The 25,010-nt window shown below is 49.2% G+C and overlaps 10 protein-coding genes across 10 annotated transcripts; 8 read left to right on the forward strand and 2 right to left on the reverse strand.

Annotated features, from left to right (window-relative positions):
• Positions 1-1,973: 1,973 nt before the first annotated feature.
• On the forward strand, positions 1,974-2,444 carry HO133_000701 (uncharacterized protein; the record flags this gene model as incomplete). The annotated part of the gene is made up of 1 exon (XM_037291638.1): positions 1,974-2,444. The coding sequence occupies one exon, from the start codon at positions 1,974-1,976 to the stop codon at positions 2,442-2,444; it is 471 nt and encodes a 156-aa protein (XP_037152000.1).
• Positions 2,445-6,125: 3,681 nt separating this feature from the next.
• On the forward strand, positions 6,126-6,919 carry HO133_000702 (uncharacterized protein; the record flags this gene model as incomplete). The annotated part of the gene is made up of 2 exons (XM_037291639.1): positions 6,126-6,223; positions 6,253-6,919. The coding sequence occupies 2 exons, from the start codon at positions 6,126-6,128 to the stop codon at positions 6,917-6,919; spliced, it is 765 nt and encodes a 254-aa protein (XP_037152001.1).
• A 432-nt stretch (positions 6,920-7,351) lies between these two features.
• On the forward strand, positions 7,352-7,775 carry HO133_000703 (uncharacterized protein; the record flags this gene model as incomplete). Its single annotated transcript, XM_037291640.1, has 2 exons — positions 7,352-7,474; positions 7,548-7,775. 2 exons carry the CDS (start codon positions 7,352-7,354, stop codon positions 7,773-7,775), a joined length of 351 nt encoding a protein of 116 aa, XP_037152002.1.
• A 3,296-nt stretch (positions 7,776-11,071) lies between these two features.
• Positions 11,072-11,975, forward strand: HO133_000704 (uncharacterized protein; the record flags this gene model as incomplete). The annotated part of the gene is made up of 2 exons (XM_037291641.1): positions 11,072-11,238; positions 11,567-11,975. The coding sequence occupies 2 exons, from the start codon at positions 11,072-11,074 to the stop codon at positions 11,973-11,975; spliced, it is 576 nt and encodes a 191-aa protein (XP_037152003.1).
• A 372-nt stretch (positions 11,976-12,347) lies between these two features.
• HO133_000705 (uncharacterized protein) lies at positions 12,348-13,555 on the reverse strand (the record flags this gene model as incomplete). The annotated part of the gene is made up of 2 exons (XM_037291642.1): positions 12,348-13,386; positions 13,440-13,555. 2 exons carry the CDS (start codon positions 13,553-13,555, stop codon positions 12,348-12,350), a joined length of 1,155 nt encoding a protein of 384 aa, XP_037152004.1.
• A 782-nt stretch (positions 13,556-14,337) lies between these two features.
• HO133_000706 (uncharacterized protein) lies at positions 14,338-15,279 on the forward strand (the record flags this gene model as incomplete). The annotated part of the gene is made up of 3 exons (XM_037291643.1): positions 14,338-14,757; positions 14,818-15,159; positions 15,205-15,279. 3 exons carry the CDS (start codon positions 14,338-14,340, stop codon positions 15,277-15,279), a joined length of 837 nt encoding a protein of 278 aa, XP_037152005.1.
• A 406-nt stretch (positions 15,280-15,685) lies between these two features.
• Positions 15,686-16,149, forward strand: HO133_000707 (uncharacterized protein; the record flags this gene model as incomplete). Its single annotated transcript, XM_037291644.1, has 2 exons — positions 15,686-15,823; positions 15,892-16,149. 2 exons carry the CDS (start codon positions 15,686-15,688, stop codon positions 16,147-16,149), a joined length of 396 nt encoding a protein of 131 aa, XP_037152006.1.
• Positions 16,150-16,181: 32 nt separating this feature from the next.
• HO133_000708 (uncharacterized protein) lies at positions 16,182-17,525 on the reverse strand (the record flags this gene model as incomplete). Its single annotated transcript, XM_037291645.1, has 4 exons — positions 16,182-16,703; positions 16,765-17,081; positions 17,139-17,410; positions 17,464-17,525. 4 exons carry the CDS (start codon positions 17,523-17,525, stop codon positions 16,182-16,184), a joined length of 1,173 nt encoding a protein of 390 aa, XP_037152007.1.
• A 4,056-nt stretch (positions 17,526-21,581) lies between these two features.
• HO133_000709 (uncharacterized protein) lies at positions 21,582-22,270 on the forward strand (the record flags this gene model as incomplete). Its single annotated transcript, XM_037291646.1, has 2 exons — positions 21,582-21,971; positions 22,025-22,270. The coding sequence occupies 2 exons, from the start codon at positions 21,582-21,584 to the stop codon at positions 22,268-22,270; spliced, it is 636 nt and encodes a 211-aa protein (XP_037152008.1).
• A 1,316-nt stretch (positions 22,271-23,586) lies between these two features.
• On the forward strand, positions 23,587-24,380 carry HO133_000710 (uncharacterized protein; the record flags this gene model as incomplete). The annotated part of the gene is made up of 2 exons (XM_037291647.1): positions 23,587-23,931; positions 24,135-24,380. The coding sequence occupies 2 exons, from the start codon at positions 23,587-23,589 to the stop codon at positions 24,378-24,380; spliced, it is 591 nt and encodes a 196-aa protein (XP_037152009.1).
• Between the last annotated feature and the right edge of the window lie 630 nt (positions 24,381-25,010).

A 25,010-nucleotide genomic window follows, 5' to 3' on the forward strand; every position in this document is an offset into this window, starting at 1 on the left:
GGATCGCACAGTCTTTATAGACGCGGCAGGAGAGTTTACGTACTCTGACTCACAACGAGTGCCTCGTATCTCCTACAGTCCAATCCTCTGACATCACCTGCGACATCCGTGTCAAGTCTCAGATCAAGGCTTCCGGCCTCTTCCGGGACCCTTGTTCAGGCCATCTGTTACAGTTTTCGGTTTCATTAGCCTACGTTTCGTTTCAACATCATGTGACGACCTCGTACATCCATCCAATCTTACATGACCTCATCTTCGCTGACTTCACAGCCAATATCCAGCGGAGCCGGAGCGAGTCATCGGTGCTTAGGGCCGCCTGGGACTTCTGTGACCCAATGCCAGGCTATTCTCCGTGTAGCAGCTGCTGATAAGCAATGGAAATCCTCAAAAAACGCCTTGTTTCAGAGCGCAGGCTTAGGTATAAAAGCTCGCATGTCTCCCAGAGATTCCCCAGGCCAGATCAGTGTCATGCAATTCTCCACCTACTGGACAACAGCCAAAAGAACAGCCAAACTCTTTCGACTGCTTTGCCGCATAGCAGGCTAGCATCCAAACACACCACCAACAGCCATACTGTACCATACCTTACCATAATACACCATACCATTCCATACCTCCCTCCTCAAGACCTACCGGAGTACGGCCAAAACCACTGCTGTCTGTACCCACATCGTCGACGAATCAGCGATCCAGAACGCACCGAGCACAGCAACGTACCTTCTTACAAGCACGAGCATCATGTCCAAGTCTGGAAAGCTGAGAGAGGAACGGGCAAGAGTTCCAGCTGAGGATCAGAGAAAGGAACCACAAAGGACTGCAGCTAAGGATCAGAAGAGGGCAGAAAAGACACAAAAGGCAGAAGCTACGAGGAAAAGAAGGGAGCAGAGGAAGGAGCACGACAGGGAGGACGGTTGCTGCGTGCAGTAGAGGGTGCGCTCCGAGGGGGCAAGAGGGTACTGAAGCGAAGTATGCTGAATCCGGCCCTGTGGTATCTGTGGTAGAAATTCAAATTGGTGTACATCTGGGGGACTTTAGATTGTTCAATGGCTGGTCCATAGTGTGTGATGATATGTTTTGTTGCTAGCAACAGGTCATAGATACTGGACGTTATGCCAGGGGTTCGGGAGAAGCTTGGTCGATGCCTCAGCGCTGGTGACAGAACTCTGTAGATAATGGACGATGGTTTTTGCCCACATCGACAAGACAATTCTCCCCTGTCATGCTCTACTATCTGCTCTACACCGGTCTTTGTTTGTAGGTACGAATGTGGTCGTGTGCTGGGCAATCATCACACATCACGCAATACTCCCCTCAACAATTCGCTCCCGTACTTAGTCATTAGCAAACTCTGTCGCTTGCCTTAGAAACAGCCATTGAGACCAGACGTCTCTCGATTTCATTGGGGTATGATGTGTTTCGTCGTTGATTCATCATGTCCGTCTCACTCAAAAACCCTTTCCATGCTTCTATATATATGAACAATTCTCGCCCGCCTTAAAGTCAGCCACTGAAACCAGATGTCTTTCGGTTTCATCGGGGTGTGGTGTGTTTCGTCGTTGATTCATCATCCCCACACCCCATCCATTCTTCTTTCGACCTTATGATCTCTTACGGAACTTGTGTCACGTCGAACCGGCCTATTTCCGGCGTGGTGACTGCTTTCGAGTAACAAAACTCCTCACGGCCGCCGTGGTGTTTTAAAGTGCAGTCTTTATTACAAAAGGGCTTTGTCCGCCAGCAGTAATAAAGAGAATTCAACCCACTTCCCATAAAACTTCAATTTACATTCGAATCCTTTGTGGAACAGCACACTAGAAATCCAAAATCACCATCAAAAGCAACAACATTCTTCCCTTTGCAAGACCTATCCTACTAAGATCAAATTTTTTCTAACCCGCTTTCGAATCCTTGGTCGAACGGCAGTCTAGCATACACCGAACCCAGCAATATACCTCCTCAGCAGCACGAGAACCATGTGCCAGTTCAGCTATATGGAATGGCCATGCGGCTGCGAATTCTATCGTGGTAAAGACGACGTTCAATATTGTCCTACCGAGATAAAGGCGTCTGGGTCAAGTTGCAACACTTCAGGCCGCCAGCCATTCTGGATGATTCCCAGGACCGATGGAGCTGCCGATGTCGATTTCAGCTACGATTGGATCCGTTTCATGACTATGCCCCAAGACCGCAAGAACCAGTTCAAAGGGCTCAGTTGCAAGAACCAGACCTATAAGCGCGGGCAGCTCGTCAGACGGGAGGAGGCAGAATGCCGTTGGCATGGTGACGTGAAGATCAGACTGGAGTGGGCAAACAAACCTAAATATGCAAACGAGAAGCACAAGAAGGCGCAGCAGAAAGCGCATAAGAGGGCGGATCAGAAGGAGTTGGCTGACTTGCAAGCACAGCAGCTGAAGAGGCAAGGACAAGGGTGTGTCCTGCAGTAGAGGAAGCGGTGATGAAAGGCTGAGGGCGATTTAGGAAGCTAGTGCTGGGATCCAGTGGTATCAGGAGTGGAGGTTCACAATGATGTGCGTTTGGAGGGCTCGGACCGTTCGGTGGCTAGTTCATCGTATACGTTGATAAATTCTTCTGCTATCTTTGTCAATAGGTAAAAAAAGGGAAGGAAATCATTTCCACGAAATTAGAAGACAAAGTGTGCCCGCAATGTCAGAGTCATTCAGCCCGGTTAAACCCTTTGCTCTCTGTACCTCTACAACACTCTAGCTTAGACGCGTAGATCCCACTGTGCGCTCAGCGTCTTCTTCTTCTTCTTCTTCTTCTTCGTCTTCTCGCCTTTCCCCCTTTGAGCGACAAGATCCATCACAGCGCTTCGCTTGACACCTCGGTCAACATTTTGCTCAACTCACTGGTAGCTTTGAGTATTTGGCGGTCTACCTGTGAAGCGGGCATCCAACACTGAATTCGCTAAAGAACCCCCCAACTCGGCGTGTGAATCTAATCTACCAAAATTATCGGATTTCAAAGCCTAAGCTTCAAAGCTCGCATATCTTCCAGAGACCGAAGCCACAAACCCTACCACCTTAAAGACAAACATATCTTCGACTTGCCATGGACTCTGTCCCCGTTGAGACCAACATACCGACTCTGCAGTCAAGAGTCACCAAATTCGTGTCTGGCCTACCAAACCCTGAAACAGCAAACTTACGAGACGAACAAAAGAGTTGCCACATCTGCATGGAATCCTTCACCGGTGGACTCCTACAAGAGCTACCAGTACTACTCCCATGCGGTCACATTTTTGGGAAAGACTGCATGATAAAGTGGCTGTCGTCAGACGGAGACAGGTCTCCAAGGAACTGTCCCATGTGTCGCGCTAAGCTCTTCCCTCAGTCGCCGTCTTCTAATTCGGAGTACTGGTCGGGCCCGTTTGGGGATGATATGAGGATGAGGCGTCCCATCAGTAGGATGGCGGACTGGGGGAATATGTATCTACCTGGTGAGATAGGGGAGGCAAACCATTTGATGAGACCGCTTGGTGTGACGGTGCACGAAGAAGATTCGGGGCTTCCGATGAGACCTTCGTTTGGATTGGCAGCCTATGGAAATACGAGGCCACCGTTTGGTGAGAGGATGGCGGAAATGACAACTGAGAGGCCTCCGGTTGGTTGAAGGAGGATGATGGAGATTCCTGTTCGGCGTTCCGAGACAAATCGCTCATCTGGACCTTCTTGGCCAAATCCAGGTATCTGATGAAGAGGTGGAGCATGCTGAATTCAAAGAAATGATAGATAGAGTAGGAAGGTGTGCAACTGTCATTGAGAGCGGCTTGGATTCTCATACAATCCGTAGATGAGTCTCTTCTTTAACGATATTCTTTGCAACCACATGATCTGTAAGGAATGCTTTTGTACGAAGTCAAAAAGTCGTTTTGTATTGAAAAACAGTGGAAAAGAACATTCAAATGCCACAGCTCAAGCTCGAGTAGCCGGGAGTCAGTGCGCTTCCGCGGGCTTCGGCCCCCAGCGTTATTCGCTCAGGCGCAGTAGCCGGGCTGGCTAACTGATGAAAGATACGAGTACCTTACCGTGAACAACGAAAAGGAACATTCACGTGGTACTGTGTTTGAAAGGCTTACGGTCATTGGTTTCCCTACTGACCGGGTTGCATTGCATTACAACATGGCTGCGCAGTTTCGCGACAATCCCTTGTATCAGCTCGAATTGCCAACTGTATAGCCTCGTCTTCCTGCTCCTCTTTCTCATCTTCTGTTCCATCGGAATACTGATTGTTGTCCGCATCATCGTACCGTCTTCAAACTCGATCACTCCTCATCCATAATTGTGAGATCGTGGGGCAAATTACCGAATCATACCCCGAAAGTACGAATCCTTACCGAATCATACCCCTAATTACCGAATCATACCCCTACACCAAATCACACCCAAATATGGGGTATGATTCGGTAATTTGCTATTGCTTGGGGTATGATTTGGTAAGTTATCGAAGTGGCCTCAAACTACGAAGGAGATAATCCGCGATTTGACTTATTCGATCATAGAAATAAGGGAGTTTCTCCGACCGCATTTGATGAGAATTCTATCAGCCTAAACCATCAGACGAAAAAGCCGAGTGAACGAAATTTCGAGCCCGAGGGTATCCGCACTTCACGCTGCAGACACCTATTCGGGTCCCGTAGGCCCCGTAAGGCCCCGTAGGGCCCCCGAAGGAATAATTTCTACTACGCTACGCAACGGGGCGGGGTAAACTTCGAGGGTCAAACCCCGTTTCGAACCCCGCCCCGTTGCGCAGCGCAAACACCACCGTTATCAATACCGAATTAATTGATATATAAAGCTGTAGTTGACTGTAAGGCTGTTTTGCATATAAAGCATGGTTCTAAATGACCATTTTGAAACAACTGGGGGTTTAGTCATATAAAGCTAGTATTTCTGAGAGGGTACAAAGATTACTTAGTCATCTATGTAGCCAATCAAGTACCCACTCCAATTACCCCAGTCTTACTATTTCAGCCTTTCCACACCTATTCTATATATACTATTCCAACTATTATATCCACCATTCTTCGTCATCCTCACGCATCCAACTCGGGATCGTCCTTCATAGTCTCGTAGCAGATGAATAGGTGGAGAACATGCTAGAGAAATATATCCTTACGCGTACTAATTTGGTAGATAACACGCTATCTATCCCCTAATTCTCAGCTTACTAATTAGCGGCGACAGCAGTAAAGCACTACTGGCATATAAGGCTGTTTTGCATATAAAATACGGTTCTATTGGTGAAAAAAACCTCCAACACCATATAAAGCTAGAGCTTTATATATCAATTAATTCGATAATCAAGTCGACGACTACTACCAGACGCTCAGTAAGCCTAACGCTACCATTAACTTCATCAAACCCTCTTACCGTATCTCAGAAAGCTATCATTTAAGATCCTCATCAAATCATACCCCAAGCAATGGCAAATTACCGAATCATACCCCATATTTGGGTGTGATTTGGTGTGGGGGTATGATTCAGTAATTAGGGGTATGATTCGGTAAGGATCCATACTTTTGGGGTATGAATTAGTAATTCGCCCGAGATCGTGCGTCTAGGGCAGGTTCCTATTCATAACGGCGACGACAGCGAGGTACTTAATATCTTGAGAATATTGAGAATATTAAGAAACAATGGTACCACACCCACACAATGGTAAGTGGGGTAGCACTTGGTAATTTGGGGAGTAAATTGTGGCCCAGCAGGGAGGCTGGCCAATTTTTTCGACCCTAAGGTAGTATCAGCATCATGCATGATCAACGAGCTCTTAGGAGGTGGCCGGTCCAAGGCACAGCCTCAAAGTATTGCCATGTAACATGGTGCTGGAGCGCGGTTAATAGTTGGCACTTTCCTCATCTTTGGATTTCTCTCTTCCTAGACTCCAAATTGCCTATGGATGGTTTGAGTAAGTTCTTTCATATACGCCGGGCTTTCGCTCATCGCCAATCGTTTGACTTCCAATCGAAAGAATGAGCAGCAACACCACTTGCTATAATCCGGACGGGGCTATAGCGACGGGTGATTATGCCTGTGGTTTCCCCAATCTGTCCACTTGCTGCGGCTACGGTTGGGATTGCTTGTCCAATGGGCTTTGTCAACAGCATGGAACGACTGGCTACGCACAAAGTACTTGCACGGATCCAAGCTACGAGAATTGCCTGTCCTTCTGCAACCAAAGTCAATTTGACGGCTTTGGGGAAGTGAGTCGTTGCGAATCCAATGGCAACAGCTGGTGCTGTGCGGGTGCTGCAGGACAAGGCCTCGGTGGTCCCAATTGCTGCGATACCAATCTCACTACCTCACTCGCGCCGTATCCCTTCTCCACGATCGACAAATCTGGTCAGTCAACGGCGGCTAGCTCCTCGGGACCTTCTAGTACCGCTGGGATGACTTCCATTTCCTCGCGCACAACACTCAAATCAACATCCTCGCCCTCCATAAGCCTCGGTACCTCCGTACAGTTAACAAGCCAGACCTCCGTTGCAACATCGACACAAACTGCGGCCACACCGTCCAAAACATCCACGAGCTTGCCTTCACCGCGACCTACAGACCCAAGTCACATTTCGAAAACGGGCATAGAAGTCGGTATACCCATTGCCACCGTCGTCGTCCTGCTCGCAATCCTTGCGTTCTTCATCTTTCAGAATCGAAAATTCAAACAGCGTCTCTTTCAATTGCGGAGCCAGATGAGCGAAGGTTCGCTACGGCGGGGAGAGGCAAGACCTGAGATGCACGAGCGTGAGGGAGGCGCCTTGGGAGAGCTTGATCTTACTCACTACGAATTGACTCAGCATGATGCGCCAAAGCATGAGCTACTCGGAAGTGAAATCCGTGAATTAGATCATAACGGCATCCCGGCACATGAGCTGGTTGGGGACAACCCTCCGAGATGAGGCTTGCTGTGAAGGTTTTGTGAGAGATGCACTAATGAACTGTACTGGAAATAAAGGGTGAATGAGCTGGATTGCAGTGTTGCAGAGTGGGAGAGGAGAGGAGAGAAAAGATGAGAAAGGAAAAGATGAGAAGACAAGAGGGGATGTTTGTTGGAGAAAATTGCTCCGTGTCCCTATCAGAGATCATATCATCTCTCACCTTGAATTTACATAGGTTCGGATCTTGAACAGCACATCATACAGCGCATTGATATCTTCTCACCCACGTCACCATGGCTTGGTCACCTTGGTTGCCACGTCAGTGTCCGTATCCGCAGGTCACTTCTTGTGGCCACGCCTACAAAAGCTCTCTTGCAGTCTTGTCAGACCTTAACAGATCCTTCAGAGTTTTTGAAAATTGAATCTCCTGGCATTTCCAGGCTTCATTTCACCATGGAACCAAGCGCACAAGAAATTCTTGAGGTATTGTACCAGGAGTTTGACCAGTCCCTTCGAAGAATATGGGAAAAAGACAAGCAATTGACCATAGATCTAAAGAATATCCATCTTGACTTTGTGAGTCAATACTCTGCCTTCAGGCATACCTGATTCCCGACCGACATCCCTGATCTAACCATGTCATCAATAGAATGGGGCACGATCCACGTGTAACGAAATCGAGACCATGCATGGGCAGCAGTTGGAGACCTCGGAAGGACGTATTACCACGTTCAAGGAAGCCAAAATGCAAATACAGAAGGCCAGAGACGAATTAAAAGACCTCTTCGAGCTGCTCCTTGTAGACGGTTGGGCAAAGGACCCAGAGGTGGGCGAAGAAGGGGAAGCGGGACTAGTGCATCAGTTACCGGAGGGATAAAGACATGGGGCTGAATTTATCGACGATCTCCGGTGAACCGTAAGATACTCACAAGTCTTCTGTTCATTTCTAGTTGTAAAACATTCGTACTAAGAAAAAGATTTCAGATTCAACCATGTCCAATTTACTAGGGTACTGCCTTCACTTTGACATTCTATATTCGATGCTGTAATCGGAGCCAGATACGTGCCAGTCGTGCATTGCCAGTGTCCCTGTTCGCTCATACTCGATACGGCTAGGTTGGTTCAGCCTCTCTGAAGAGTACCGAATGTTACCTAGTGACATTCAAGTCATGACCCATCGCTCCTTCCATTGCGCCAATTAAAATCCTCTTTGCTCGTGAAATGGCATAGCTAATGTCTGTAATTGCCAGCGTTGCATCAGTAGCTGGTCTCGCAGACGTAAGCTTTCGTTTGGCCGCCTCGTTCTACAAATCCTTCCGTGCAGTAAAAGACGCGCTCAAGAGCATACAGAGGCCTTTTGAAGAGCTAGAACGTTTCCATAGTCTTCTACTAGAAGTCAATAGAGTCACAGAGAGCTACAGCGTTTCTTTTCTCTATTACGAAAGATGGTATCTCTGTCGATAATCTACAGTACTTACCTCAAGAATGTCAGGCAGAGCTTGCCGTGATTCAGAGGATTAAAACAACTTCCCAGAAGAAGTGGAAAATTATCTCCACAACACTGCGACTTATCTTAGTGGGTCCGTGATCAGCAGACGATCGAGTGACATTACCAGTCCTTCGAAACACTGGGGCAACGTATCGATGCTGCTCTCTCACTGAGCGGTCGATACAAAAGCCCACGATCATAAAGCAGCCAGCGCCTAACTCTGTATAGGAAACACGATCTTGCCACAAGAGAAAAGGACGAAGCACTACATACCCAGGTCATTGTGGTTCGTGATCATTTGAAAACTTCGGTCACCAAGACCAAGAGCTTAGTCACCACCTAGTTCAGTACTATTGGGGATAGCATCGAGCAGGTCGCGTCTCAAGCCGCTCTAAAACATGGTGAGTTGAAAACAGAGACCCGTCGTGGTCACGACAGCATTTGTCACCAGGTTCTACTGACCGGACAGCGTGACATGCGGTCCTCAACGCGTAGAACTCATCTGAATGATAGTCGAAAGCTGGCCAGAATGGACCATGGCATACATTGATTGGACCCATTGCTTTCAAGCTTGTCCTCGCTGCACGTTGTATCGGAGGGAACAATTTTTAACTCCGCGAATCAGCATTCGGGCTTGAAGCAATGATGCTATCGCTGATGCTGATAAAATTGAGCCTGTACGAGGCAGTCTCCAACTTGCGGTCGCGGTCGCAGATAGAGATCTTCGAAGATGGGGTCAACCTTTTACTCACCAAAGTATCAGAACCTGGTTGCTTTTTGCTAACAAGCCGCAGCGATACGAAATCATCAAAGCTCTAAAGGATCCGGAGCCAAGAACAAGGAACCGAAAACGCTTCCGAGCCACAGGTCGGTGTCCCAAATTTATTCTGCAAGTATTGATAGCTTGCCAAAGTCAGGATTCATGCAAAGGTATGGATGGCGCACATTATCTGGGATAATTTCACGCACCAACAAGAAGACATCTCAGAGCCGATCAGTTTCGTGCATTCCATTCGAAATCTCGAGCCGTGGCTCCAGGTTTTTCGGCGAGCGTGCGACCTCGGTCACGGATCTGACCCAGGCCTCAGAGGTTTTAGCTCTGAAGTTATGGATTATATCGCAGAAACGGACAACATGGAATCCGAGGCTCCGCGTACGCTCGTTCCTTTTTTGATCAGTCACGGAGCAGACATAGAAGGTCCAGCTGGGATCCATAGAGAGAGAGCAATACTCCGTGCAGCACAGTCGGGAAATGCGAGTAGTTTGCTCTGGGCTCAGGTACTCTGGGAAACGGCGCTGATTACAAAGCGCAAGATGGCTTGGGGCGCGGTCCGCTGCATCTTACACTCAAGAAAGAAAGGAGATGTTTTGACTATGAGGTACTGCGTATATCTATGCGAATTATGGAAGCAAAGTTTGTCCGCCCAAGCCGTTCTGAATGTTCGATACATGGTACTTGGTAGGGAGAAGCAACTTGAAGAAGAGCAAGGACGGAGGGGAAATCGGCCAGGGCGGAAAAAGACCAGCTACAGATTGTTGAACTTCATGAATGCTTCAACCGGAAGTGTTGTTTCTCTCATAGGCGCGACTAGACCATTGTTTAATAGGAGGTGCGATTGAATGTCTTCAAGAGATGGGCTGGCTACTTTGGGAAGAATGGAGAGTTTTCGTCTTAAGACTGCATCCTTTAAGAGACTGATACGTCCGCCGTCAAAGGAACTCGCACGGATCCACTCAACGCCGTTGATCGCATCGTCCCTTTACCAACTACCACGTCATTATCTTTCACCACAATGTCCATTTCAGGCAGTTTTGCCATCAACGTTACAACGTTACCATACTGCAATGGTAGGATCCGGGACGGGACGCCCGCGACCCTGATGAAGGAGGTTTTTACGGTCGCGGTGATGCCAACATTGGTGAAAGTTAGTATGCGAACGCGCTCGTCGTCTTTGCGCGGAGCCAAGTTCAACAGCGCCCAGATGATCGCCAAGAACATGTCCTTCCTCCCACGGAGAGAGCAACCTGGGGATAGCCGTCCATGATCCATGTCTTCCCAGGGAACACTCCGTTAAAGTCCGAAAGCAGCGCTAGCTCGCGCAGAGCGAAGACAAATACCATCATGCATGCTATATCTGGGAGGACGGCGCCGCGATTTCGGATAAAGTAGTGGAAATCTTCGTTTGGGAGGTCTGGCCAGATGTCCGATTGATTTGTGGCCGTCGGTGTGATAGGGTTGAGGTTCGCATTCGTTGAGATAAGAGGTAGGAGAGTCGCAGCCTTGGACAGAGATAGCAGGCAGAAGAGGATATAGCAGTACCGCAGATGGGGACCCACGAGTCCATGGGAGCTCGGTCGAAAAAGGAGGTAATTTCCTATTCATGGTGAAAACCGTAAAGGAGAGGATCCGCGCCCTGGCTCATCCGATCATGCAATGATGGAATTTCTCCGACCGCATTTAATAAGAATCCTATCAGCCAAGATTATTGGACGAAACCCGAGTGGACGAGATTTGGACTCCTCGAGGACCAAACGTAACCACCAGACCCTACCACACCACCGTTATCAATAACCGAGTCGACGACTATTAACAGACTCTCAGTGCGACTAACCAATCAGTCCAATTCTTTGACTCTATACATACCTCACCCAGAAATCCGGACGCAAAGCTCGCTTCCTCCACCATGACGCAACAATTCCTCACGGGGCTTCCCAAAGTCCCCCTAGGTGAGTTACCCAGAGACAGCACATGTATGATCTGCCTCAATGCTTATGGCAACGGATCGCTCGACAACGGTGGTATCGCCGAAGGCCCAATCCGCCTACCATGCGAACCCCACCTTGGCTCAGAGTGAATATCGATTTAACCATCCCCCAGCAAGACAGCCCAAAACTCACGTCCGTACTGCCGGGCGCAATCCTTCCCTACGCAACCTCGCCCACCCATGGAGCACGAGCCCACGGACGACGAGGAGCCTGACAGCCCCACGCCAGGAAGACACCGTGCTCGATGACAAGAAGAATAGGACGGATCGGGCGGCCGGTACAGGCGCCGGAGGAGGGCGAAGCATGGGAGGATAGTGACGATGGATGATACATCGAAAGAGATTTTTCGAAAGAGACTCGCAAAACATGTATGCGCACTTCTTCCAGACAACCGCAAAATAGTACGAAGAAAGCCTTCAACGCGCACGCGCCATCGTAGCAAAAGTTTGGCAATCGCAGCCACAGTCTGCTGCCGAGACCAACGACCAAAACCGCACCGAGGCGACAGAGGTGGAGATTGCGGACCTCGCGCATTCGTTCCAAGCGCTACAGTCTCTGGAGATGGTCTTTCACATCGGACGAATAAGCGAGGGTCCTCGCGGTCGGTTTCCAACGCTGACGGATCCGATCACGGAGTTGGGCAGGGAACAAGAAGAGGCGCTTTCCCTCGAGCTTGGGAGACAGGGAGCTTTCGCGAGGCATTGTGATCGTCCTGCCTGCGCCGGTCTGACTAATCGCGAAAGATGGCGGTTGCATCGTGATAGGGATAGCGAGGTTTGGAACCGTCAGGCAGGGGTTTGGGATGGATTTGGAGCGGATTGAATGAATGAGATTGTGAAGCGAGAACATAGATGTGCAGCACAGGATGTTGGAGGGAAGGAGCTGGTGTTAACGCAATTCTTCTTTCGACATCTTCCGGAATGAAGAATTGTATCATAGAGGTTCATCTAAAATAAACGTTGTGCTTATCAATGATCTTCTGTCAAACACCGACACTTGCGGTCAGGAAAGGGTAAAGTAGAGCTATCGCACGGTAAAAATACTCATAGTAGACCAAAGGTCAGCCATGCTTGTAAATTTCCATACTCCGAGTAACCATTAGCCCCTTCGTACTATGCATGCCTTCATACTAAGTAGAAAGGCGTCCTTGTTCATCGTAACGGTCCAGAAACATCCTGTCCGAAGCCTCCATTCTTAGTCCTCCAGCTTGCTTCCACCCGCTCGTTGAAACACTTTCTTGAATCGTTTCGTCATCGTCATGCCTTTCTTAGCCTCCTCCCTCGAATCGAGAGAAACCTCTGTGCCCTCGACATAGGGTTCCAGCAGCTTCAGGCGCGTCTTCTCGGCCCACTCGTTCTTCTCGGCCACCGTCCATCGCCCATGAAGGCTGCTCCCCCCTGTCGTTGAGTTGAAGGCGGTGACGTCGTCGCTGATGATCACGGTCGCTTTGGTCAACGGTAAAACGCGAAGCTGCAAAAAGGATGCCAGAATGGACTCCAGGACCATGACTTTATAGGACGTTTGTGCGTACCACGAATTGTGGGTGTGGATGTTCATTTCCAGACACAGGTGAACGGTGCGGAGGCCTTCGAGTGCACGGATGGAAGACGGCTCCAGGGCGCTCATCCAAGCAGACCTGTCGCTGGCGCGGTTGGGAGTGTCGACTGACGGTCTGCTCAAATGCAAGCTTCTGATCATCTTCTGTTGTTTTGGGTCCAGGCCGGCCAAGAACTGACCAAAGGAGAGTGCATCGTCGAAAGAGAAAGTATTCTTGGCATACAGAGTGGTGTTGCCTAGGTGATACAACTGCCGGCAGCTCGCAAAGAGCGCAAGGTGGAGCTTTTCCAATTCTGTGACATCAGTGGGGTCGTATGCACCGCAGCAGCCGCAGTACAAGTGACGTGTAGCGTTCCTCTCGATTTCATATTGCGGTGTGTGCACCCATCCGGCGTTGCTGATTGCTTCGGCGTAAGCGGCATCCTCGGTCTTACGTGCATTACAGATGGCGTGGCGAAGGCCTGGCAGAGGCACTGGACCTAGATTGTTCTTGCCGAAGCCGGGAATCCTCTGGCGGCTGTGGACTTTGCCTAAGGCGTGTAGAGTCACGCAGTCTGTTCGGGTCTGCTTTATGTGGATGAGGTTGCCGTTGGCACCTATGGCGTAGGAAGCTATGATTTCAAGAATTTCGAGTGGCAGGCACAGCAAAGTGGATTGCAAGGAGTTCTGCTGCGTTCTGGTATGGTCAGACGCTATATAATCATAGAATTAGAGCTGCAATGAGCTTACATTGTCGTTGTTCTTGGATTGCACTCCTCAATCTGGATATGCTCTGTGGACTTTGACTCTGTGTTGATGATCTCTAAGAGTTTCCACATATCTCTATACCAGGATTTTCGGTCCATACTCATGTAGTAATACCGGCTCTAAATGAGACTCTCAACCGAGATCTGATGGTGTGAGGGCAGTGATAAGACTTGAATCTTACAGTTGTAGAAAGTGAAGCAACGACCTCGTGCTTGGAAATTCCGAATGATTTATGTTTTGCGCAATGGAAGTCGCGTCCTGTATCTATCTAACGACGCTATTATATGAGCCTCTCTCTTGTACTTTCATGTAACTCAGCTCTACTTTCAAAGTTGCAACATGGCAAGAGCACGTTACTATCATCGGCAGGTCTTCGACATGGTCAAGCAGAATGTAGCTAGGACACACAAGTCACCATACAACGCAATGAGCATACTTTGACATAGACACCTTAGAGAAGCCTTGAGAATGGGAAGGTTAGCCAGAGGCACTACTAACTGGTTTATTGATACTCAGGTTCATGCAGGCTGCTATGTCTCATTGCTACAGTTCCAAGGCTGTCTTCTTGACTGCCGGGCCGCCGTTCGCATTGCTGATTCTGGAAGTTGCATGTTCGCGGACTTCGAGCGCCCACGTAGCGACTACCTGAGTTGCGTGCCGCTACGATTGTAGGTATTACCGGTACTCAGGTATACCTCCACTTCCCCAAGATCTTGTAGACGTTTATATGTGATAGATCCAACGTCCATCGGCTCATCAATTCCGTCAGGGCGCCTCTGTAGCCGATGTCTTCGTCAACGAGCCCAATTGGCGCATCCGCGGCCTCACCCGCGATCCTTCTCAACCCACTTCTTAAGCGCTCACAGCGCGGGGCATCGAAATGGTTTGCGGTGATCTTGACCATCCGGACTCCCTGACCGCAGCCTTCTTCGGCGCTCACGCCATCTACGCCATCACGGACTTTTGGCAGCCGTCCTATAATCCAAGCAACAAAGAAAAGCTTAGGGAAGGCCAAACCACGAATGAACTCTGCTTCGACCAGGAGGTGCAGCAGGGAAAGAACATTTCCAATGCAGCCGCGAATGGAAGGACGCCAGAAAGGTATGTATGCTCGTCGCTGTCGGATGTCAAGAAGTGGGGTAGGGGAAAGTATACCTGGGTCTATCATTTTGATGGAAAAGCGAAAGTGGTCAAGTATATCAGGGACGAACTGCCGGATTTGGCGAAGAGAATGTCCGTGCTGCAGATTGGGTTGTATGCCACGCATTGGCAGGCTGCCCCTCTTCTTGCGCCACCAAAGGTTGAAAAACCTCACCCAACAATCTCTTCTTGGGAGCAAAATGGCTGAACAGCTACGTAGCAACTGGACGGGACCTATGTCCTGTCTCTGACGGCAGATCCAGACAAGCCCATGCCAATGATCGACACACGCAGGGATACGGGTCATTTCGTCCGAGCTTTGGACCAAACTCCCCCTGGAAAGAACGTCCTGGCGTACGGCAGCATGATCAGCTGGAAGGATATCATGACCCTTTGGGCCAAGATTTTAAGGCTCCCTGGCGGATGCTACAAGCAGGTCACCATCGATACAATTGACTGGATTGCCCCTGGTGGTCTTGGTCGCGAGGTTGCAGAGGGCTGGGCGTTTCAGGGAGAATTTGGATATGACGGAGGTGATCCGAGTATCGTGCATGGGAAGGATGTGAGTACGAGTGTTTCAGTTCTGGGAGCTGACAATGCTTTCTAGCTGACTGTTGATATTCCGACGACTAGCATTGAAGACTACATCAAGAAGGAGGACTGGTCTTCTGTCATTGGCTGAATGCGCTAGTGCGAGCCTTCATTATTCGATGGTAGTGGAAGTTGCATGTCAACCGAGCGATTTCGAGCTGATTGGTTTCGTGGCTGTCATGCGCAATCGAATCTAAGAGGCCTATGCGAATTGTCGAGACATGCTTCGACTTTCACCGTAGCTTTCGTATATGCTAGTGACCATGCTCAATGGAGTATTGTAACTATCAGCAGGTTTCAAGCACCCGACGCTGGGAAATCTTCAGGGTATTCAGCGCACATCTTTGTAGCAAGCAACTATGAAATCTTAACGCAAAGCTACCAAGTATCGCGCCAGCGCTTAGTCCTCCTTTTTGGGACTAATGCTACCCCACATCTTCGTACAACCTTCAATGAAAGAACCCAGTTCGCTCCAACGGCCAGCAGATATATTTGCCATGGCACCTAGCAAGAAACCCGCAGCTAAAGGTGGCGACAAGCCCAAAGACAAAGGCAAAGGCTCCACCAGCAAAGACGACAATGCGGGAGCCTCGAAGCTGAAGGCCGCAACAGCTATCAATACTCGTCACATCCTGGTACATCATCCTCTCCTCTCCTCTCCTCTCCCCATCTCCCTGGCAAGAAACGCTGAATGGCCGTCCAGTGCGAAAAACACTCAAGGAAAGAAGAAGCCCTGACCAAACTCCGCGACGGCGCCAAATTCGACGAAGTAGCCCGCGAGTTTTCCGAGGACAAAGCCCGTCAAGGCGGCAGCTTGGGCTGGAAAGTACGCGGATCGCTTGATGCCGCGTTTGAGAAAGCGGCGTATGACCTGGAGCCGAGCACGACGGGCAATCCAAAGTATGTGGAGGTGAAGACTGGGCATGGATATCACATCATTATGGTGGAGGGACGACGATGACGACGCATATGGCTATGGATGACCGAGAGAAGCTACGAATCCAAGATTGCTCTCTCTGCTTCTTCGAGGCAGCGGCCTATCTGCCTCCAGAAGCTTTCAACTTGCATACTCCGGGGTATGCGCACACCACCATGGTCAGATTTAGTGACCACCGTTCTGCCCACCTGCCCTCGCTCCTCGTCGTGCCGGCTATGCAATCCATCAGTTACGATTCTGACGTGCCACCTCTCGCCTCCGTTGTCGGCGAATCTCATAATCGGGCCCATTAAAGGTTCCAGAAGTACAGCTACAGCGATTGGATCATGCAGCGGTGGTCCTTCTGTGATGCCATAGACCTCGCTGTAGGTATGGGCGAAAAACAAGAGGAGGTCATGGAACATTTGTCGGAGGTTCATGGCAGATGCCGATGGAGTCGTCAAGGGCCTTCCCGTCAGCAACGTCTGCTGGACTTCCCTTGTCGCTAAGACCTGATGGGTGAGATCCAGCGGTATCAACGTCGTCTTCGCGGCAAGTTTACGGTTCGAGAAGATCGATTCAGCGGCTTCCGGATCGCACTGCTTGAACATCAGACCCGATCTGCCCGGTTCAACTCCAAGTACTGCAGATAGCGCTCACATAGATGTTAAACTCCGCCCACCTCGTCCAATTCCCAAACCTCTCCCCTTCGCCCTTCACATGTCCCATAGGCGCATCCGTAAAACCACCACCAATAGCACCACCCATAACACTCAAACCCTTAAGATGCTCCACGAGCTCCGGAAACGTAGCAAACAATAATGCCACATTCGTCAACGTCCCTGTAGCCACCAGCCACGCAGTCCCTTCAGGCTGTTCCATCAACGCATGCCGCATAGCCAAGACAGCATTCGGCTTCGTAACAGGCTCTGCCGCAGGCTTCGGTAACAGGGTCGTGCCATCGAGACCGGATGCGCCTGTGTGTGCAACTCAGCACGCCTCCCCCACCCCATATTATGCGACAAGGCAGGTACCATGTATATCAGCAGCGTGGACCGCGTTCCTGCAGAACGGCTTCGCGGCCCCAGGATGGACGGGCACGTCGGGCCTCCCGATCGCCGCGAGGACGCTCAGCGTGTTATTGGTCGTCTGCGCGAGGGAGGCGTTGCCGTGGACGGTGCTGATGCCGAGGAGGTGGAGGCAGGGATCGTAGGCGGCGAGGAGGATGGCGAAGGCGTCCTGAGGGGATGGCTTAGCGTTTGAGGGAGATGGTTGGGGTTGGGGTTGTCCGTACGTCGTGCCCTGGCTCTGTTAGAAAGAGGACTGGAGGGATGTGAACGAAGCTTCATCGGGCTTTACCGTGCTGTACCTGTGTCGCAGTCTAGCCATAGGGGTATCTGTTTCGCGCGACCGTCCTCCATTCTTGCAGTCAATGGGGCGAGAGAAGGTTACGGAGGAGATGGTGTTCGTGGGTCTTTGTTAAAGATACAGCGGGTACTCTATTTTTGCTAAAGGCAGTAATACTTATCCGCGTATCATGCTTTCCCCCGGCTACGTTTTCAGCCTTTCATCAATAGCCTTCAAACTCTGGCAAGATCTGGCATCACAAAACCCCTGGAAGTAGGCAATCTACACTGGCTCCTAGATGAAGCTTTAACATGTTTTGTGTCATTGAAATGCTTCAAAAATTTTGCAGGAATTGCATGAGTAGCCGAGCCAGCTGCGTGCAACTCCCTTGCTAGAGTTAACGGAGTACCAGTTCCCTCAGTAAACCCATCAGTTCTTCCACATGCCCATCAGCCTTTCCAGCTTTCTGATTCAGCTCTACTAACTTTGGATTCCAAGCTCTCATGCACCAAGATACCATGAGCTGTAGGCTGACCAACCCTTATATCGCCCTGGTACATCACAGGGCTTAGCTAATGTCACTTTTGGGACCGTCATTGGAGGTCAAGCGCAGCCACGCACTCCGCGAGTCCTTATTGTCCAGCTCTATACTTTCATTGGTGGTTGTATCCGCTCTTGCTGTCTTCCTCAGAGAAAAGCTTTGTAGGGATAGTGAAGAACACAGATTCCTCATCATGAAAGCCGGGCTTTTTGCGCTTTCGTAGAGGGGTCCTAGAACAGGAACGCATGCGGCCACGACCGACATATGAGGTTCGATGACCGACCAGATAGTGTTCTTGGTCGCCACATCTGAAAACAAAGTCAGGTTACGCTTTTTGACAGCAGTCTTTGTGCTCACCTATATAAGCTGTATCGGGCGTATCTTTTCTGTTATTTAATATTATAAAATAGTAAAGGCGGACCTCGGAGGCAATAATGCATCTTTTCTGGGTGTCAGTGATAAAAGTGTATTATTGCACAGATCTTACAGAAGACCGAGGAGGAATATCCCGATGAATGATAATTTTCGTTCCGAAGACATAGATAAAGTTCGGATAACAGGAAGAGGTAGGCAGACGAGGGCGGCGTCCAGTAATATATTGATTGCAGCCGGCGAACAGAGAAAAGCAGTATAAATCAACCTACCATATCAACCAGGCTCAGTCCAGCCTTTCGAGACATTATAAGATCGAAACATCTGGCCCTAGGATATCGATGCTGTTTCAGCGAGACCCCTCATGAAGTGAGTCAGCGTACATACAAATATCGACGCCAAAGCCCAGGCAAGAGTGAGTCCCATCATCACATGACAGGCCGAGTAGAAGCTTTTAATCACGAGTATGCGCTTGTACAGAATCAACGTCGATGCTTTGATGAGCGAGATCGCCAACGCGAACAAGATCGGTCCAGCAAAGATGACCTGCATAACATGTTAGCAACAACCCAAGAGGACCGGCCTCCTTCCATCTGATGATCTTCGTATATATCGCGCTTTCAGATGGATTGTTGGCAATATGCTCCTCTGTATTACCCACCCCGCCCGCAGTAGCAGCGTAAATCAGCACTGGGGCAGCATGATATAGCGTAAGCTGTGGCTGTAAGCGAATAGTCAAGCAGAATCTATTTCGTTGAGTTACCAATGCTATCAAAATAGTATAATCGTCTGCCCCAAGCCCAGCCTTTGTGCTGCGTCGTACTTTGAAGCGAATTGCCACAAAAAGAGTTGACAATATTGATAGCACTACACGCACTGCGACCAAGGAGGTTGATAACGACGAATACATCGTTATTAAACTTGCTTAATCGAACACGCTTCGCCCATTTGACATTGCAGGGATCAAATTGCTGAGCAAGAAGTATGATGGTGTATTGAATATCTCACGCGGTGTTTCAAGCCGGGGCCATCTTTTGAGTAGTCAAGCTGAGACTGATCGATCATCTCGGAAGGAGAAACCCTCTGACGGTATAAGATGGAGTCGAGATGCCTGATTAAAAGTTTAGCTGAGCACCTCCTCGAGCCGTTACATTGCAATTGCTGTACAGGCCACAGCTTGCGGTTGCATTGCATAGGTGGCACCCATGGGCCATGTAGTTTTTGTTCAATGTAAGTAGAATGATCTCAATGGCGAAAGAATACTCGTGCCCTACTCCGTCATCAAGGCAAGAGTAGCGGGTGAGAGAAGGAGGGCTGGTATGCCTGTGACGGTAGGCGGGGTGAACATCTGCTGCGCTATTGTTAGAACCCCGAAAGACTAGCCTATCGACCAATTTGCCAAGGTCCGCGGGTGTCACGCGCGCTTTCGGGCTCCTAAAAGAGGACCTAACATATGCGCGCCGAGAAAGAGGTAGGGGATCCATATCAAACATGCACTGAGATAAGTGAGATCCCTCCATCCCCTCTAGAGTAGTATTATCCCCAACGCACTTGCTTTTTTTCTGCTTGGCGAGGAACTCTTCAAAGACATTAGACCCCGGAAACGTGCAAAGATATGAGGCAATTTTTACATGCATGTCAAACCTGCTGTGTCTTGAAGTAACTCTGCAAAAAACGGATCGGACTACTTCAATGGTCAAGGGTGTGCGAGGGATCTTCTTGCTCAGATTCTTTAAGGCAATCTTGCAGGAAAAAAAAGGGTTTTCCTGTGGTTTTCTCAAAGCAATTCTGCAGATACGGGTCCGACTGCTTCAACAGTTAAGGATGCGCGAAGGTTCTTCTGGCTGCGTTTATTGAGGCAATCCTGCAGGAGAATTTTTTTTTTCTTTTTCCCCAAGGCAATTTTGCAAACAGTGGCACTCACAATTTGCCGTGGTTTACTCAAGACGCTTAGCTTCATACGACATACATGCTGCTTCACCTCTTAAGGTTGAGTTGAGTTGAGGGATTCGAGGGCAAGCTTGGGGGAAGGGAAGGAGGTTTGATGCTGGCTGAGGGTGCGCTAGTAATTGAGCGCTTACCCCTGTTGCCAAGGCACCGCAGGAAAGCCCCTTAGCGTAGTTCAGAAACGTTCGCAACTCTTGCCAAGATATGTTAGAATCTATGTACTGTTATAATCTGAGATGAACGGGCGGGTATTACTATTACGTCGCTCTTCGCACTCGTTGAATACAGATTTTGAGCTCGACGTGCGTGCGTGAACCCCTTCATCTTCTTACCACAAGCCGCCATGACTTGCTCCGGACGTATACTCCCGAGTTAAAACCCGAGCTGATTCTATTCCTATAACATCAAGGTGTCTGTGAATTGAATACGGGCGAAAGTTCAAGCTTGAAACAAGCTCTCGCCGCCCCACCAAGCCCTCTTGGCTCGACGCCTGCAGACTGCCGTGAAACATTCAAAAATTCGAGTCGCCCTTGTTCTTGATGCCCAATAATGACTAAACCAATGCGCTCCGCGCTTACAAGAGCACAAGCAAACTCGATATTCAGTGACGGAAAGTGAGGATTCCGCAATTTAAGGCTATGGAGGTAGGCTGAGCAAGTGAATAGCTCAAAAATTCCACAACTTGAAAACAAAAGGCGCACACGACGGCACAACGTAGCTGGCGCCCTCGGCGCGAGCCAAAGACCAAATTACTAACTCGGCCTCTTCTAAATTGTATGCCGTCATGGGTTTCAGGCTCAGCAAATCTGGTCATTGATAAACAGAAACATAGTCAAAACAGAGCATTTATGGGCCATTCACGGGAATCAAATCATGACCAGCTGGCATGAGGAGGGACAAGAGCCGATGATTTTCTGGTAATACGTACAGTCTATGGCTCGGCCCTTAGTTTGTCATTCTTCCGTTGTGTGAGAGCCGTCGCTTGGTGGTAAGGAGAAACAGAAACTTATCCTTTCAACAGTCGGTCCTCAGTCCCTTGAAACGGACCCCGCTCTTCACGTGTGTCGCAGATATGCATGTGGTATTCGATGAAACAACAGATAAACAGGCAGCAGACATAGACGCCTATAAGGGCTCGTCTTCCTGCTCTCAAATTTGTTCCTCATAAGATCTCATCCTTTCATCTACACATACTACGGACAACAGCAACCTCAGTCTCATTCCATCTGACTCTACTCTGAAATATTCACCTCACCTTCCCTCCCAAGACATGAGTCAGCCACCAGGCCCCCAGGAGGAACACTCAATAATTGACTACCGCCCTTCAGCTCGCCCAGGGGAACCCGAATTAGATGACGCAGCCCTTCCGTTGTACTACCGAATTGTCCTCTACCACGGCGTGCTTGGTACGGGTAGGGCTCAAGTGCAACAGCTAATTTCCCTAAAAACCGGTGGTGCCGTTGCAAGCTGCGGCCTCTTTGAGCAGCACAAAATAAAGAAGACAGCAAAGAATATTTCGGAGAACAAGGATCACCCATGGGACTGGAATGGCTACAACATTGGCAAATTCCTCGCCTCGGGGCTGACGCAACCCAAAGATCTTGAACTGGTTGTCGGGCTTACGGAGGAAGAAATCAAAGGAATCAAAAATGGTGAAAAGGTGGGTTTCAATCTTCCCTGCGCAAGTTTAGCCTGTATTTACCGTTAAGATAGCATTTTCCTCCCAATCATCGCGCGCGAACGAAGGACAGCAATGCCTATCGAGGTGCGGCGGAAAGATTGCTGGAAAACCGTGCCTACTTCAAAGAACGAGTGGAGGTAGAAGAACGAATCCGGCAGGCCGGACAAGCCATGCAAGCCCCGCCAAGTCAAGCAACGTATGATAGTCTAGCAGACCAAGCATACCTAGTGGGCCAAGCAAGCTTAGCAATCGCAACAAGCAAAGGGCCAGGAAAATAAGTATTGTGTGATTTGGGGGGCCGGGTTCCGGTTCTGCTGGTCTGACCCGACACATCTTTCACTGCGATCAAGGCATGCATTGGGCGGGTTTCCGTCTACATTGTGGACATACACATTCTTTAAGCTGGCGTTGAAGGACACTCCTTTCACTGAGATCAAGGCATGCACAGGGATGAATTTGCGTCTGCATTGCGGGCAAACACACTCTTTTCGCAGGCGTAGAAGTCATGTTATGCAATGGTACTGGCTCTAAGTACTCAACTAACACACCCCTTTCATTGTTGTACGCTTTGCGCTTCTCTAGTACCATATCACACTCTTTTACAGGCAGGATATCAGTAGCATTGAACAATCAATCCGCTCAAACACTGATAATAGCAGCATGCACTAGAGATTTCTGCCGCTGTCCCACGCTCTCCCCAAGCACTCAGAATCGTAGGTGAAAAGCTTGATGCGCCAGCAACCAGAGCTGACCTCTGGGCGACTCCTCTAGTGGAACCCACTTCCTTGGGGTACCCCGGGGTACTTCTCCGTGTGGCAATGACTTACCGACTGCGCTAGGCGCCTGCCCAAACATGAGAAAGTTAATGCCGGGTGGCTGCAGTTCGGGAAACGCCAACTCATGGCCATCAGCAACGGCATCACCCTTCGACACGTTGCAGCGTCTCATTCCTTGCAGCTCTCCGAAACCACAGCCCCATGAGATTTTCCGACCGTCCAGTAGGAATGATTCGGAGTGTGTAAGGGTGTAGATTTCGATGTTGGCAAGTTTCAGTGCTGAGGGTTGCCTAGGTTCCAAGGAAATTCGGGCCAATAGAGATGTTCACGTCTTTCCGAGGAATATTCAGGCGACGATTCCCTATCTTACTGCCCACACACACCAGCCCTAGCCCGCTGCACTGAAACTCCGTCGGCTTGATTGCAATGCAAGATTCCGGAGCCTCCACAAAGAGGGGCTGCTACAAGTACCAAACCAAATTTAATGCTAAATCTGGTACTTGAGTTTTCTGCAACCACTGTCGCCCATTCGTATTTGTGTCAATGTTTTACAGCATGCTTTTAAAACAGGAGAGAATCATGCAGCAGGCATAGATGCATGCAAAGCCTCCCTGCTCTTCATTTTGTTTTTCATCAATTCTCTAAGTCTCGTATTCCTGTACTTATAGAACACAAAAAAATATACTTTCGCGTGATTTATTTCTAAGATACAAATATGATGATATCAAGCACACCATACACGGAAACTATAACAATACTCTCTTTCCTCCCCCCAAAAGACACTCTGCTCAAAGCACCGCATTCTAGAAACCAACGCCATGAGTCAACCAAAACAGGCCGATGCAGAACACAAAGCGACCGCCTTCTACATCAGATTCAAAGCCGAGCTGGCTGCCAACGTTTACACAGAGGTCGTTTATGCCGTAAACAAGGAAAGAATGGAGGAAAATGGCCCGATCGCTGCCACGGATGACCTCAAGATAGTTTGCAAGGTTGAGGTTACAGTTGATTCCCCTAAGAAATACTATCAAGAATTCCAAGACAGTGCCAAAGATGCTGAAATCGTTTGGGATCTAAGTTTCGCGGCCGATGTCACGAGAGATCTAATGCAGGAGGCCACAGTCTTCACAAGATTTACCCCCTGCCTGACGAAACATCATCACGTAAGCCTAAGTAGCTCATCTCTGACCATTTTCATCCACGGACAGCTGACTCAAGGATATAAAATCCTCTACGAGAACCAAGTTGTGTGCTACAGGGCATTGGCCATCCACCCCAATAACATGCCACCAAATCAGTCGGGTGACGCACAGGTGCGATTTGACTGGCAGCAGATGAAGGACCGAAGAGAAGACTCTAAGATCAGAGATGCCATACTTCCGCTGCAATCCGCAATAAACCCGACTGGACCCTCAACACTTTGCCTGTCCTGTTGTGCCTGCGAACAGCGGCGGCCATCCCATTCGTCACCAATGTCCACACCGGCATTTTCTATCAAGGCACATCCGCGGACGATGTCGAGCAGTCCCAAAGTGTTTCCTACGCTGAAGACACTTCAGGTGCCAACCGTTTCGCGCCACCTGTACCCTACCTACTGTATTTGATCAGCTGAGCAGTTAAGTCGACAATAACTTGAATCCCTCGAGCAGCAATGCCTGATCTTCGGCGAACAAGGTTATCTAAAGATTTCATCCGTCAAGATGATCGAGAAAGTCGTATTCGACGGGCTGTGCGGTCTGGTGAGAGGTGAGGTGAAAGAGTAGAGTTTAGAAGATGATCTTCTTGGCGTCTAACTCATGTAGTCCTTTCGCCGAGTACGAAGTATGTGATGACTAATTTTACGTCTGCATGAAGACAAGCGCACTCTTTTGACAGAAACGAAGACTTGTTATGGAGTGTTATTGTCTCGACTCACATACTCTTTTGAAGGGGGGATGGGAATAGATTATTCAATGATATTGGCTTCAAGTACTCAAACGGTACATTCTTTCGTTTTTATATCTAGAATATCGTTTTTATATCGAGGATATAAAGCAGACTTTGCGCTACGGATAAATTAACAAATTTATACAATATATTTGATTGAATATACGTTTCAGCTTGTGCAAAGCAAGTTTCAGTGCATGCAAACTATCTTTAGAATAAACACTCGATAATCTACAATCCTTGCCTTCGGACTAATTACTAATTCATGCCCCAAAACTATGAATCCCTACCGAATCATACCCCTAGGGGTATGATT

Source organism: Letharia lupina (assembly GCF_014066315.1).
Source record: "Letharia lupina isolate WasteWater1 chromosome Unknown contig_11, whole genome shotgun sequence".
NCBI lineage: Eukaryota > Fungi > Ascomycota > Lecanoromycetes > Lecanorales > Parmeliaceae > Letharia > Letharia lupina.